Raw genomic sequence first — 16501 nt, forward strand, 5'->3', positions numbered from 1 at the left:
CAAAAGTGATAAAATGGAGAGTGATAAACAGCCAGCCAATCAGCTCCTGTCTGACATTCCCAGCCTGTGACATGGCAGGTAGGAGCTGATTGTCTGGCTGTTTATGACTCTCCATTTTATCACTTTTGAAGCTTAGTGCATCTGGCCCAATATAGGACAAGTACAGGGTATATTAACATACTATAGCCGTATCAGCAAATAACACTGTGAAAAGTATTAGGGTGGTGGCAGAAAATTGAAGGATTCCATGCTGTGGAAGGAAGTATAGAGTGGAAGATAGTTTAAGTAAAAGTTGGAAACGCACATGAGGGAAGAGGGTCCTGCTGGTGAGAAGATATTACGATACGTAGTACTCATTGCCGTCCCAATGTGAAACACTGCCCCTGCTGGTGAGAAGATATATTGATATGTAGTACTCATTGCTGTCCCAAAGTGAAACACTGCCCCAATAAATTAGTATGGGGACCTACATTCAGCGAACCACAAAAACGAAGCGTTTTGGCATTCGATTGCAGGAGCGGACACTATCTTTAGATGGCATGAGTTCCAGGAGCCCTGCTCCCATGGCAAGAAGGTCTGGGCTGCGGAGAAGGTTCCATTTGGATAACTCCGCCCCTCTCTGTGCGCATGCACAAAATGCATTTTACAAGTCGAAGTAAGCTTAAAAGCAGCCCATACACACTGCTATGAGTGCTGACCCGATGTGTGCTTTGAGGTGCGCGCTCCCGCGGCACCTCATCGCACAGTACAAAAAGTATGTGTATGCTTGCATACTTTTTGTACTTAGGTTTCATCAAATTGCATCGCATCGCATTGCATGCACAACGGATGCACATGCAATGCAATGTGATCTGTGCTAGTACAGCACGGAAAGCACGCTCACAAAGCAGCGTGTATGGGCAGCTTTACCGCTACAGATTAGCTGCGACAGTAGCAGCAAGAGAGCTTGCAGGGACAGCTGTGGCTCATAACAGCTGTCTCATCTCCGGAGTAATACTGAAATGCTCCAGTCGTTTGGGATCCGCAGCTGCAACTTGTAGGTCGTCAAATACATAATTAGCAGAGGCCAATCTAGGCACAAAGCTGAATATACCCCTACACACCAGAGACAGAGTTTTTCACAGTGCACAAGCACAAAAATGACACATGTACACGACTATCACCAACAATGAAGCTGTGTTGTTCATCTAGTCCATATGGTGCTTTGTACATGGACAGTGGGGCATGCTGCAATGGATTTCATTTAGAGAGACATACATTAAATACCAGGTAAAGTGCTTGCACAACTGGGGTATCCAATTAGGGTGTGGATCAGTTGGTCACCAGCAAGTTGTTAGACAGTCATTAGGTCGACACCATTAGGTCAACATGCATTTAGGTCGCCATGTGTCTAGGTCAACATGCAGGAAGGTCGATAGGAGTCTAGGTCGACCTGGGTTAGATCGACAGGGTCATTAGGTCGACATGGGGTTTTTCACTGGTTTTTTTTACCCGAATGTCTACATGGACACAGGTTAAAATGCACCGTGTCCCCACGCATAGCTCGCTGTGCTCGCCATGCTTTGTGCTCGGCACACTATTTTATTCTCCCACCACACCCTAGTGCAGTGTTTTTCAACCACTGTGCCGTGGCACACTAGTGTGCCTTCAGTTGTTCTCAAGTGTGCCCCCAGATCTAGAGATGCCCAAACCAGTTTACAGCAATCACCAGTTCAACTGTTATTTACTGGTCTCTTCTTTTCATGTAAAGGGCCAGTATATTTTATTTTGTTACCAGTGTGTGTTTTTTATATGGGGGCCAATAGCTTTGTTTTTTTCCTGTGGGGGCCAATGTGTTTTGCCCTGTGGGGATCTCATGGTGTGCCTTGGCAATTTTAAAATCGTATTTAGTGTGCCGCAAGGTAAAAAGGTTGAAAATCACTGCCCTAGTGAATGGTAGGGCATAAAATACCGCCTGTCGGCACATGTCGGCTGAAAAAACTGTGAAAAACCCCTGTCGACCTAATGACTGTCTCAAGGTGCCCATACTTGTTGCGATAAGCAGCGTGCAATGCGACGCGTTATCGTGCGGATCGCATGCGTTCGTTTTGCATTCGATGCGATCTGCGGGCAGTACAAAAAGTATGTGCAGCACATACTTCTTGTATTGTGCAATGCGATGCCCACAGGAACGAGCATCGCGTCGCATTGCATGCTGCTTATCGCAACATGTATGGGCACCTTCACAATTTGCTGGTGACCTAAAGACTGTATCCCTCCAATTAACCCCGAAACATTTTTGTGCGCAAAAACACAAAAGATCTGCAAAAAAATCACGGACTTCTTGGGGATATAACCAAATCAATGAGAAGTGCCATCATCTAGGCTAATTACTGAAGCTCCAGATGGGTCAATTAGCCACTGTAAATAACTGCAGCTAATTGGATAAGAGTATGCACACATTTCTCCATTTTAAAACTCTACTTAAGCCCTTTAAGTGCCAAGTGAACTTGTCAAAAAATAGGTGTGAAAATCGCCAAGCAAACATTACTATTTATCATAATGACCTGTAATGCTTACCTTATATAGGAAATACAATCTTTTTTACACAACTTTTTTTGTTTGAATTTATATAACAAATGTGAGAGACGCAGGCATTTTAAGCAAATATTTTGCACATCTCTCAGAGATCTTGGCACTCAAATGGTTCAACATCTCATTGACTAGAATTCACCATTTCTACCTAGAACCGTAATTAGTACCACCAAAAAAAAGGCCTGTATTTAAAATTGAGTTGATACTACTGCATATTACTGAGAGAACTATTTAAAAAAAAAAAAAACTTTTTTTTTTTTTTTTTTTTTTAATTATGTCATTCTACATTAAACAATCCAGCATAACCTTAACGTATAATTCAGACAGGAAAATATTTAATATGGGAAAGGCCAGAATAGGAAGGTTAAAAAAAAAAAAGTCATTAAATAAGGGAAACCAAACACATGTCTAATAGTCCCCTAGGAGCTGTTAAAGGTTAGTTATAATTCACAGTAGTCTCAGCATAACAATGAAAATAAGATCTGAGCAGATCAGGGCCAGTCCTATTTCTTCCCTGCAGCTACGGGCTTTTGAAGTAGAAATGGTTTTTGTTGTACCTCCTTCTCATGGTCAGAAAACCAGCTGGTGTCTTTACTGGTGCCTTGAGGCAACACATGAAGATCCACCAGAACAGCGAAGTTCCCACACTGCAAGACAAAAGATGAAATCTTAAGGATGTTGTAAGGCGCATGTACAGCACACAGGAAAGCACAGACACCACCCAGGATCGTTCCCACATCAAATTACATGATTACTTGACCCACCGCTGGAAGTGACAAATCATTTGTTTAGTGGCCCATTCAAAAACTTGCTCCAACTTTTTCAATTAAACCCATAAAGTGAAGGGCAAAAGGAAAACCATAAACCAACTGCGGCACGACAAACACGTGTGCTGGCACGTCACATGGTCGTAAATGCTCATATAAGGCCTGCATAAATATTAAGTAAACCTAGTGTTCTTTCTAGCACCCGCCAACTTTGAAAACCCATGCAGTTTCTCTTCCCTGCCTGGGGTGTCGCTGTCTGCTGTGGTGTTTTTAGCACAAATCTGGTTTGCATATCAGTGCTAATATACAGACCACACTGTGCTAGAAGCACTACAGCAGACAGCGACACCCCAGGCAGGGAAGAGGAACTGCATGGGTTTTCAAAGATAGCGGGTGCTAGAATGAACACTATGGGTGACATTCTATGGAGTGAGATAATCTGACTTTAGCGATTTATTTCGTAAAAACGGCCGAAATCGCATTTTTTCCATTTTCGCATATTTAATGAGGTGCGAAAGTGTGAAAAAAGTGCGATTTTGGCCAACAAGTTGGACACACTGGAAATGCGATGGCTGCTTTTCGCAGCACATCACATCCAGATGTTTTCACATTAAAAAGTATACAAATCGCATATTTAATGGTATGCGATTTGTATAAACTGTGTCTATAATTCGCCCAAAAATCAGACTAGGTTCTGATGGGCGAATTAGCCAGAACCCTGCACAGATCGCAATGATCTGTGCAGGGTTCTGGTGTAAAAAAAAGTTTAAACAGTTAAAATAAAAAAAAAAACCAGCGCGGGGTCCCCCGCCAGAGCATAACCAGCCCCGGGCTCATTGAGCCGGTGCTGGTGACATAAAATCAGGGTCCTCGACAAATAGGGGTCCCCTTGATTTAATGAAACCAGCACCAGGCTCAAGGTCCGGCGCTGGTTCCCGAAATACGGGGGACAAAATGACTAGGGGTCCCCCGTATTTTAAGAACCAGCACCAGACCCAACCAGCCAGCAGGGTAAGCCACAGCCGGGGGACACTTATTATATAAGGTCCCACGGCCAAAGCATTATCCCCCTGGCTGGTCAGCATGGGCAGAGGTCCTGGGGAAGTGGGGACCCCCCCAATGAAGGGGTCCCCCCTCTCCAGGACTTACCAGCCCATGCTGAAAGTCCGGGGCTGTCCCCGATGCCCCTGGGCGGTGGGCATCGGGCTGATGCAAAGTGTAAAAAAAAGATTAAAAACTATTGTTTTCTACTGTAGAACTATGAGTCCCAGCAAGCCTACCCTGCATGCTGGGACTTGGAGAACCACAAGTCCCAGCATGCGGGGCATTAAAGGGCCCGCTGGCACTTGTAGTTCTACAGTACAAAAAAAAGTTAAATAAAACACACTGACACCCTGAAAAATTAAAGTTTAATACACACATTACACACACACTGATACTTACCTACCTTGAGCCCGTAGGTCGGTCCCTGGATCCGGGGTCCGGGGCTCCTGGACAGAAGAGTCCGGTTCCGGGGCTCCAGGGCTGATGTCTCCGGGGTCCAGGATCCGAAGTAGTCCAAAAGGGGTTCCTAAGGAAGGAAATCCTACTCACCTGGTCCCCGGCGACGACCTCGGCATCCTCTCCGGCAGACGCGCTGCTCCCGGCTGGTACCCGCTCACGGACTGGAGAGGCGCAGAGATGTTCATCTTCCGCGCCTTTCCTCCGAATGATTCTATTGGCCGCCTAGCGGCCAATCAGGAGCCGAGAAAGTTGGCTCCTGATTGGCCGCTAGGCGGCCAATAGAATCATTCGGAGGAAAGGCGCGGAAGATGAACATCTCTGCACCTCTCCAGTACGTGAGCGGGTACCAGCCGGGAGCAGCGCGTCTGCCGGAGAGGATGCCAAGGTCGTCGCCGGGGACCAGGTGAGTAGGATTTCCTTCCTTAGGAACCCCTTTTGGACTACTTCGGATCCTGGACCCCGGAGACATCAGCCCTGGAGCCCAGGACCCCGGACCAGCCCCGGAACCAGGACCAAGGCCCCGGAACCGGACTCTTCTGTCCAGGAGCCCCGGACCCCGGATCCAGGGACCGACCTACGGGCTCAAGGTAGGTAAGTATCAGTGTGTGTGTTATGTGTGTATTAAACTTTTATTTTTCAGGGTGTCAGTGTGTTTTATTTAACTATTTTTTTGTACTGTAGAACTACAAGTGCCAGCGGGCCCTTTAATGCCCCTTATGCTGGGACTTGTGGTTCTCCAAGTCCCAGCATGCGGGGTAGGCTTGCTGGGACTCATAGTTCTACAGTAGAAAACAATAGTTTTTAATCTTTTTTTTACACTTTGCATCAGCCCGATGCCCACCGCCCAGGGGCATCGGGGACAGCCCCGGACTTTCAGCATGGGCTGGTAAGTCCTGGAGGGGGGGGACCCCTTCATTGGGGGGGTCCCCACTTCCCCAGGACCCCTGCCCATGCTGAACAGCCAGGGGGATAATGCTTTGGCCGCAGGACCTTATATAATAAGTTTCCCCCGGCTGTGGCATTACCCTGCTGGCTGGTTGGGTATGGTGCTGGTTGTTAAAATACGGGGGACCCCTGGTCATTTTGTCCCCCGTATTTCGGGAACCAGCGCCGGACCTTGAGCCTGGTGCTGGTTTCATTAAATCAAGGGGACCCCTATTTGTCGGGGACCCTGATTTTAGGTCACCAGCACTGGCTCAATGAGCCCGGGGCTGGTTATGCTCTGGCGGGGGACCCCGCGCTGGTTTTTTTTTATTTTAAATTGCAATTTCCTGCAAACGTGCGATTTTCAGACCTGAAAATCGCACATTTTCAGGACTAAAGAAATCGCACCAAATCGCACCTATTCGCACTATTTGGCCCGTTTTTCGCATCTCATTAAATATGCGGAAAAACGGCCAATCTTGCGATTTTCAAAAGTGTGATGTGGTGCGATATAAAAACATGCGCATTTATCTCAATCCATAGAATGTCACCCTATAAACCTATATCATTATTGAAGTGAATTAAAAAAAAACATGAAGTATTGTTATCACGATTGACAAAAAATGCAGCTGGTTAGTAACATAGCTTCTAAAAGTGGGAATTGTAAAACCAAAACTATGAGGTATTATGTACAGTAAATGATATTCGTAAGGAGTCACACATACAGTATAAGTGTCAACACCACACAATACTTAAGATGTGATGTAAGTGGAATGCCATGCAAAGTATAAAGTGACATTCATGTATATAATAACACGGTATAGCTTTCTAAATGACATCATAAAAACACATCTCTATAAATAAAGGAGGCTTTTTGTTGTTTAGAAGTACATTATTTTTTTTCTACACAAAATAGTTAAAAAGAACAAGAAGAAAAATCATTGCTGCTGTATGGTTATATACATAGTGGCCCTTATTCTGGTTCACTCGTAAAGGCAAGTTCCTTCTCAAATGGGCAAAACCCATGTGCACTGCAGGGGGGCAGATGTAACACGTGCAGAGAGCAAGATTTGGGTTGTTTTGTTTCTGTGCAGGGAAAATACTGACTGCTTTATTCTTACACTGCAATATAGATCTCACCCCACCCAAATCTAATTCTCTCTGCACATGTTACATCTGCCCCACCTGCAGTGCACATGGCTTTGTCCATTTGAGAAGGAATTTGCCTTTTTTTGAGTGAACCAGAAAAAGGGCCATAATGTAATGTACGCTGTATTGTAATTTATAAGAATACTAGAAGTCACTGAGGAAAAAAAGTAGTAGGCAGAGAGCCAGATGCACTACGCTTCTAAAGTGATAAAATAGAGAGTGATAAACAGCCAGCCAATCAGCTCCTACCTGCCATGTCAGGCAGGAGCTGATTGGCTTGTTGTTTATCACTCTCCATTTTATCACTTTTGAAGCTTAGTGCATTTGGCCCAGAGTGCTGAAACAGGTTGTGAATCTGTGAGGAGATATACGGTATCAATATACTGGGTCTGAACAGCGATTTTAAACACGGGTCCAACCAAGGTCAAACCCGATCCCTTTCCCACAGCACCTGTACCCGGGTTATTCCCAGGTCCAACTGTTCCCATTGGACTTGCGTTATCAGCAGTGGCTGCCACAATTCAGGTCCCTCCTCCGCTGCCGTCACCACGCTCCCTGCACCTGCCGATCCCCTAATCAGGGCCAGCGCATGAGCAGTGACTTCATACATACTGTGCATGCGCTGGCCCAAGCCTCCATGAGCTGCCTTTGCAGGGTCCGGCGGATGCACAGTATCGTCTGCGGTATTGCGCAGAACCCCACATTTGCGCACAGAGAGGCATCCCGGAGGGCGGGAACACCTCCCAATAGGACTTTCTATAGTGACTGTCAGGTCGGACTTCCAATAGGAAGTCACTGCCAGTCACATTGAAGCCAGAGCAGTCTCACAGACTGCATTTGGCTTCACTTTAGGCAGAGACAGTGGTGGATTTTACATGGGGGGGTCTGCAGCCCTGCAGCCCATAGGTAAAAACCGCCACTGGTTATCAGTGATCTGGGTCTATCTGGTTTTACAGTAGTTGTTATGAGATTATGTAATCGCCAATCGCTACAGAAGGCAGCCAATCCGAAGGCATGAGGCATAAGCCGGTTAGGACCATTTATACAGCACAGTGATTCGTGCCAGTCAAGTGGGGTCTGATCCAACCTGGTCGTTTTTCCTTGCCCCTTTCAGACAGAGTCGCAACCCGGGTCGACCCAACAATAACCAGAGTTATTTTAGCAGTAAAGGGGTTTAAATATTTCCAACAAGTCATGTGTTATCCTAATAAATTGCAGAAAAGATGACATCAGAATCTGAGGATTATGGGCCAGATGTATCAAGCTTCAAAAAGTGAAAAAAATGGAGAGTGATTAACAACCAATCGGCTTCTAACTGTCATGTTACAGGCTGGGTTTGAAAAATTACAGGTAGGAGCTGATTGGCCGGTTGTTTATCGCTCTCTACGTTATCACTCTTTGAAGCGTGATACATCTGGCCCTGTATGAGATGACATCACAGATTGTACAAATAATTTTTGCAAGAATCTAAACATAGTAACTCTCGGGTTCTACATTTATTTATTTACAGTTTCTTATATACTGTAGCTCAGCAGATTCCTTTGCGCTTTACAATGGTAGACAGTGATAGAACAAACTGGGTAACAACAGGAGGTAGGAGGGCCCTGCTTTCAGGGAACACTTGAAAGTTTTTGAGGCTAGTATTGTGCGTGGAAGGGCATTCCATAGGATGGGAGCAGCCTGATGAAAGTCCTGTAATAGTGAATGGGAGCAGGTGATCCGTGCAGAAGAGAGACGCAGATCTTGTGCAGAGCGGAGTGGTCGAGATGGGAGATACTTTGTGATAAGTGAAGAGATATATGCTGGTGCAGTATGGTTAATAGCTTTAAATGTGAGTAGTAGTATTTTATATTGAATACAGTAAAATACAGGCAACCAACGGAGGGACTGGCAGAGCGGATCAGCAGACAATGAGCTTCTAGCCAGGAAGATCAGCCTAGCAGCGGCATTTAAAATGGATTGCAGTGGCGAGAGTCTGTTCTTGGGAAGACCAGTTAGGAAACTATTGCAATAGTCAATGTGGGATACATGGTCATTACACAGAGACATGTAGTGTTCTTACTAGGCTGTTTTAGCTGGGCGCTGCGCCCTGCCCGATTTATAAAGGGCAAAATGCACCCTGCCCCTCTAGCACGGCCCCGCTAAAAGAGCCTGCTGCCTGTCCCCACCAGTGTGCATGGGGAAGCCCATCGCCGCAATAGATATCGATGCCCGGTGCTTCCCCGGCAGCGCAGTGTCTTCCCCTTTCATGCCGGTGGCGACCGGGCCGCCCTCTTTAGTGACGGCGGTGGCAGGGCCCGCACCCTTTAGTGACGGCGCAGTCCGGGCACGCCCCTTTCATGACGTCGGCGGCCCTGCACCACCCACAACAGTGACATCAGCTGCCGGTCCGCCTCCCTTATGCTGCCCCTATGCAGCAGCGCCCTGCCCATTTCAGTTCCTAGAAGGAACACTAGACATGGTCCCTGAGCGTTTCCTTGTGAGGAGAATGCTAAATAATCTCATGAGGTAAGATTGCCAGAGGATAAAGAGAGTCATTTGTCCAAATGACTAAAAACCCAAGCAGCTGTCCAATAGGTGTATTGCTAATGGTTTACAGTTCTTGGACAAGGCTGTTAACGTTACCAACAAAACAGCAGAGTGAGTGTGTGTGTGTGTGTGTGTGCGCTGTGTGGAATACCTGTCACTCGGCTGTGCTAATGCCTGCAATTATCTATACCCTGGAAACACTCATGTGACAGGGAGCCTGCCGCACTGACAACTATTTGCTGATAAAGGACTATATGAATTTTTGCAGTCTTGTAACGTGGGGTTTATTCACTAACTTGGAACAAATTACAAAAATGAGAGTAACCCATAGCAACTGATCAGAGTTAATGTGCAAGCTACATATGTCCTTGCTGCGGTCACATTAAAACAACCATTCTAGCCGTGAGCATGTTTACTAACGTCTGGCATCTTCTTGTGCATTTTCCATGAAAATAATCTTATTCATATTGGTATGTGAATAAGATTCACCCGCACCTTCTGCCGATTAAAATGATATGCAGCATGCCAATATTCTGTGTGACTGCAGCCTTATCTGCATATGAAATGCTACGTTACACTGTTCTCCGGGAAAAACACTTTAACCTATCATTACTTATGTAGGTACAGCTGCAGCCCTACACAATCATTTTAATCAGCAGAGTCTGCTTGTGGGTCTTTTTCACATAGCAATGCGAATAATACGGTGTCAGACTGCCAGTCTGAAAAACACAGATTTTACCCGGCAGTGAGAACGGGGTATTAGATGCTTTTTCCCAATGTTAGCAGAGCGGATGGGTCACCCACGCCAGGTATGTAGCGGTGCATATAAAAAAGGTTTATAAGTACAGTGTCCGCATTCATCCTTTATTTCGATATATTCCAATGCAGTTCACAGTTAGGATGTTTTATGTTCTTGAATGGTGTTTATTAAATGGTTTTGGGACAATAGTCCAAGGCAAAATTTACTTAATCTACAACGTCCAAAATATTCTGTGAAAATCAGCACACAGGTTACTAAGAATACTGTAGGTGACTGTTGCCAGAATACCATAGGGGTGTACTGCCCTCTGCTACACGTTGAGGGGGAGATTTATCAAAGATAGGAGAGAGATTAAGTACCAACCAGCTTCTATCGGTTATTATTCAAACACAGCCTCTAGCATGGTCGTCAGGAGCCAATGTTTGATAAATCTTCCCAAATTCTCTACATTCTAAGCCTAATGTATCCAATTTTCACTCTGAAAAATACATTATGACCAGGCTTAATCTAGAAGACTTGGAGGGATAATAATTCAGTTCCTCCCGACAAAATCCTTTGGTGTCAGAGTTGAAATCAGAGTAGAGAATTCACATTTTTTCACATGTGAATCTCACGCATGTCAGGGAGGAATATTCCATAAGTAATACCAGTATGCAGTTACGTTTCTGAATCGGTTTCATTCTTGCATTCTTGTGGCTACAGATACAGGGCTGTCCTCCGAGTGCAGAAGACTTCACACACACTCACACACACACACACACACACACACACACACACACACACACACCGCAAGGATTTCATTCCATTCTGCAGTTGTAGCTTTTGTCTGCAGCAATCAGGCTAACGAGATGTAATCATCAGCAAGAACAATGATTAGGATTTGGAATCTGCATAAAAGAATCTGATTCTGGTACAATAACTGAAGTATATATAAAACCTTGTTTTCAAGTTTTAAACGGAGATGCGATGAGATGCAATATTGTATCCAATATTGGATACAATAATTGTAACGTGTATGGGCACCTTAAGGGGAGTATGCAATCTAAGATCACGGCTGTCGATCCCTGCCAACAGCCGTGATCCTGGCCCATTTGCGGTAGCTCGACAGCTGAACGACAGGCAGGATTCAATGTAACGTCTGCCGATCGGCGCAAAGGGGGTGTGGCTGCAATACCGGCCGTGGATAGGCGATCTGCGGCCAGGATCGCGACAAACCACGGCCCTTATTGGCACAACGGGCCGACAGCTTCTAAAGTCGGGCCCGTTCTGCCGTGATCCCTCTTCAATGCTGTAGCTAATGACAGCATTGAATAGGGAGTTGCCGCTATTTACCCCCCTAAATGGCAACTGCGTACTTGCTAACGCTTGCAGAATGTTCATCATGTACCCAAATTTTGGGGAGCTCTCCCTGACATTCAGGAAAGCAGTTCACCATCCCAGCTGCCCTCACTGGGGTATATTGTGAGCCGTATATTGTGGTCTCGTACACCTGGAAGTGGGGCCACAATGAAACAATTAGTGTCGCCAAACCGCCTGCACCACCCACGTAGACATCCCCACCTGGATCTCTCTCAGAGGAAACTTAACAGTATATCTGGTAAACTCTGTGACCCAACAGAGAGATTATGGGAATGATGTGAACCAGTTCATTCTGAACACATACACTAGGCACTAGATGAAGGGTAAGGGCAGGTATACTCAGCAGGACACCCTTTCATCAGACTGCTCTACCAGAAGTCACTCACAAGACCATGGGGACCTGGATGATGGCACAGGTAAGTCCCCGCTGGTTCGCCGGGGACAAGAGCTTGCCATTCTACCATGTTGACATTTCATTACAGTCTACATGATTAAAATCGACATGTTCAATGTCAAATGACATATCATGCAACACCCCATCACTAGATATTTTCTAGAGGGACTGCAGCTATCAATGTTAGGATAATCTCTGTTTAGAGTGACATTAGAACTGCCTCAGTGGTTCCCGCTAACGCCTGCCGCGGGGCAGATGATCGCTGACGTCTGAGGGCAGCGCGGACTGCTCCAAGTGGATTGCTGCTCGGACAAAGCACATAGAGACACTGAGGACACTGCAGATGGGACCGAAAGTGACGCAACGTGGTTCAGTTCCACGGCAACGGGAGACTTCTTCCTCTTTTTCCGCCATTACCAATATTATTTGTAAGTACCCCCAACCAGTTTGCAGTGTACCTCCCAGGGGTACAGCTACCCTAGGTTGGGAAGCACTTGAATAGATGATCAATAGGGATAGAGTAAAATCACATTTTACTTTGATTGGGTAGAACCCCTAGATTTCCACTGGTCATTGCACGCTGCAACAGACTTCACTTGTCTGATCACCAATAACTTCAGAAAATAAACAAATCATAACAAAACAAGGTACTCTTTACCTAGAACGGCGCCAGCGATTGAAATCGCGGGCGTCGTGGGTAAAAATCGCGGTGATCGCGGGTAAATCGGGATGGCCGCGATGACCGCGATTTTCCCATAGGGAACAATGTTAAAACGGCTGATTGACCGCGATTTTACTGTTAAATGCCTCAATGGACCCGATTTGGGGCCAAATAGGCCAAATTAACCCTTGAATGTCCCCCCAAATGTTTAACGCCACCCCACGATCCACGCGAACCCGAAGCGTGGCGAGCGCAGCGAGCCCGCGAGGGGCGGCGGTACGCGTCCTCCGACCTTTTCATGCCCTACTATCCACTAGGGCGTGGTGTGAGAATATAATAGTGTGGCGAGCGCAGCGAGCCACCGAGCCCGAAGCGTGGCGAGCGCAGCGAGCCCCGCGAGGGGACGCGGATACCTTCACAGGTAGACGCGTCCCCTCGCGGGCTTCACAGGTGTCCACCTCGCCACGGACACCTGTGAAGCCCGCGAGGGGACGCGTCTACCTGTGAAGGTATCCGCGTCCCCTCACGGGGCTCGCTGCGCTCGCCACGCTTCGGGCTCGGTGGCTCGCTGTGCTCGCCACACTATTATATTCTCACACCACGCCCTAGTGGATAGTAGGGCATGAAAAGGTCGGAGGACGCGTACCGCCGCCCCTCGCGGGCTCGCTGCGCTCGCCAAATAGGCCAAATTAACCCTTGAATGTCCCCCCAAATGTTTAACGCCACCCCACGATCCACGCGAACCCGAAGCGTGGCGAGCGCAGCGAGCCCGCGAGGGGCGGCGGTACGCGTCCTCCGACCTTTTCATGCCCTACTATCCACTAGGGCATGGTGTGAGAATATAATAGTGTGGCGAGCGCAGCGAGCCACCGAGCCCGAAGCGTGGCGAGCGCAGCGAGCCCCGCGAGGGGACGCGGATACCTTCACAGGTAGACGCGTCCCCTCGCGGGCTTCACAGGTGTCCACCTCGCCACGGACACCTGTGAAGCCCGCGAGGGGACGCGTCTACCTGTGAAGGTATCCGCGTCCGCTCGCCACGCTTCGGGCTCGGTGGCTCGCTGCGCTCGCCACACTATTATATTCTCACACCACGCCCTAGTGGATAGTAGGGCATGAAAAGGTCGGAGGACGCGTACCGCCGCCCCTCGCGGGCTCGCTGCGCTCGCCACGCTTCGGGTTGGCGTGGATCGTGGGGTGGCGTTAAAAATTTGGGGGGACATTTAAGGGTTAATGGGCTCTGTGGCCCATTTAACATTGATTCCTATGGCCAAATCGGGTGGATTGAGGCATTTAACAGTAAAATCGGGTCCATCGCGCCTTTTAACATTGATTCCTATGGGAAATCGGGAGCATCGCGTCGCGGGCATCGCGGGTACATTTATGGACGGCCGCGACGCGACCGACACGATTTCAAAGTTTAACATTGGTTTCAATGGGAAATCGCGGGCATCGCGTCGGTCGCGTCGCGGCCATACATAAATGTACCCGCGATGCCCGCGACGGGCGCCCTTCTAGGTAAAGAGTACCCAAAACAAATCCATTGTTAATGAATGTTCTGTACATAAAGAACAGGATCAGCTGCTTTTTTACAGCTCGGCATTGCAAGTCCCCGTCAGGTGAGGAGGAGACTGGGAAACAAATAGGAGGCCAACAGCTTTCATTTTAGCATTCCAGTTTCGCAATACAACTAATTAAATGCTGAAGTCTAATGATAGCACCCCCTAGAGGACAACTAATATTAAACTATATTTGTTTTTTCATATACAGTATGAAGCATTACAACTAATGTGCACTCTAGCATCCTGAACGAGTGAGGAGGGAACATTTTATTTTTATTCGGCTACTGTAGCAACAATACACCACAAATAAAAATGTTGTCCTTAAAAATTTAAAATATACCTTCCACAATGATTGGACCCTAGAATAGACACAAAAAAACACACACATCAGTTTTACCAATACTGTTAAAGTAATTATAGACAATGACAACAACATGGCAATGAAGAGATCCGTTACTTATGGCGGAGTGCAATACCCATATGTTTAACATACTGCCAGAATTGTATTTGATAAAGAACATTTATAATGGAAAGCATAGCATCAATATTCAATGACCATTGAGTCAGATTCCAATTTGAAAACCATATGGGGCATTCCTGTTACCATGGATACAACTATTAAACTCTGAGATTCTAGTGCTACAAGATAGAGAAGCACCGTCCTCTTAAGCAATTGGCAAGCGATGTATAATTAACTCCATAAACTCAGATCATAATCAAGTCCCACTACCAGTTCATAGGCATTTACAACAACTTCGTACTTTTTCCATAGATACTTCTTCCTGTGGTATCTGGACTAGTATAATAACTATTTTATAATGCCGCACTTAATTTGACTCTGAAATCTGAACTTTAAACGTCATGAGCCCCACTAAGGGATGGCAATCAATAGATATAGGATGAAGTTGCCATGGCAGATTAATGTGGTGGCTTCTGTGGTGTTAGTTTAGACAGAAGATGCCAAGACGAATGTCGAGAATCCTGAGAAATGAATTTTGATGATAAAACCAGATAAGGAATGAAATGTGGACATAGTTTTGGTTTTAAGTAAAAAATAGAAATAAATTCTATGAAATGCTTATCCAACATAACCACAACACACACATCATTCTATCATTCTTGAGAAGGGTTCTCGATAAAACTTTACTTGTTTAATAAAAGCACGAATGAATATTTTATTAACTGGTAGAATTGTAACTAATACCCCTTTCACATTCGCACACCCAGGTCATACCCGGGAATGTGTTCCCGGATGCTTCCCGGGACACTACCCGGGAATGTACCCTTTCACACTGGCCACCCGACCCGGAATGAAGTCGAGCGGGTGGCGTCATGTGGAGGCTTGGCCGGGGTGGCGCTGGGAGGCATTTTCACTGCAGTTACCGATATCTGGGTCACGCTGACCCGGAATACCCGTTCTCACTGACCGCATCCCGTGACGATTCTGGGTTCTACCCAGGTCAGGACCTGGGTAGAGATCCCGGAATGCTGAACACGGGATATTCGTCCTAGACCCTTTCACACGGAGCTAAATCCCGGGTTGATGCGCGTTCATGTGCAAAAACCCGGGATAAGTGTGAAAGGGGTATAATATATATATATATAAATACCAAAATACAAAAATTCCACAGATTTAATAATAGCGCAATAATAAATATACAGACATTAGACACAAATATGTATTTGACTAAAAGATAGACAAGATGGGAAAATTATAGACCACATCAAAACACTTTTAGTGGCTATATAAAGTAAAAATAATTCATGCTATAGCAGAAATAACTCAAGCATAGAATACAATAATATGAAATATCTACAGTATACCAAAACATTTGTACTAAAAACAATTTCAGGAGGAAAACTTTATCAACAGTCAACAAGCCTCTAATAATGTCCAATGTGTGAGCATAATAAAATAATGACATATAGAGGATATGCATATCACAGTCACAGAGTAGAGGGCTTACTAACACTGCAGCTGAATGAGATCTATTTTAAGCTCAGCTCTCGAGCAAAGTTTTGCATTTCCCAAGTGCCTCATAAAGCACAAGCTAGGGTTACAGGGAACAATTAATTAGCATGTAGTTCAAACCTATACACAAAATACAAGCATATAATTGCAGTAGGACACTAGAATAGAATTGTAGTACGCGAATATTCATTTAACAAACTGTGCCGCACATATCCTGTTGGGGGAGCTACTGCCTACAAGTAAATAGTATAGGAAATTAATGTCTGCCTCCATTTCTGTATACATTAAAAATGAAACGATATAAAGCAGAAAGATCACATAAGACTGATTTCTTGGGAAGGTTTGCACCT

At 46.1% G+C, this 16501-nt stretch overlaps 1 protein-coding gene across 3 annotated transcripts in view; it reads right to left on the bottom strand.

Annotated features, from left to right (window-relative positions):
* SLX4IP (SLX4 interacting protein) overlaps positions 1 to 16501 on the bottom strand; it is a 167992-nt gene that overhangs the window by 78052 nt on the left and 73439 nt on the right. For 2 of the 3 annotated variants that reach the window (XM_083175852.1, XM_083175851.1), the window contains exon 3: positions 3132 to 3221. The exons of the other annotated variant lie outside the window; for it this stretch is intronic. In XM_083175852.1, coding sequence (XP_083031978.1) covers positions 3132 to 3221 — 90 coding nt within the window. The remainder of the gene's footprint in view (positions 1 to 3131; positions 3222 to 16501) is intronic. 3 annotated transcript variants of the gene reach the window in all.

This window comes from Crinia signifera, chromosome 3 (genome assembly GCF_055691185.1).
Source record: "Crinia signifera chromosome 3, ASM5569118v1, whole genome shotgun sequence".
Taxonomy (NCBI): Eukaryota; Metazoa; Chordata; class Amphibia; order Anura; family Myobatrachidae; genus Crinia; species Crinia signifera.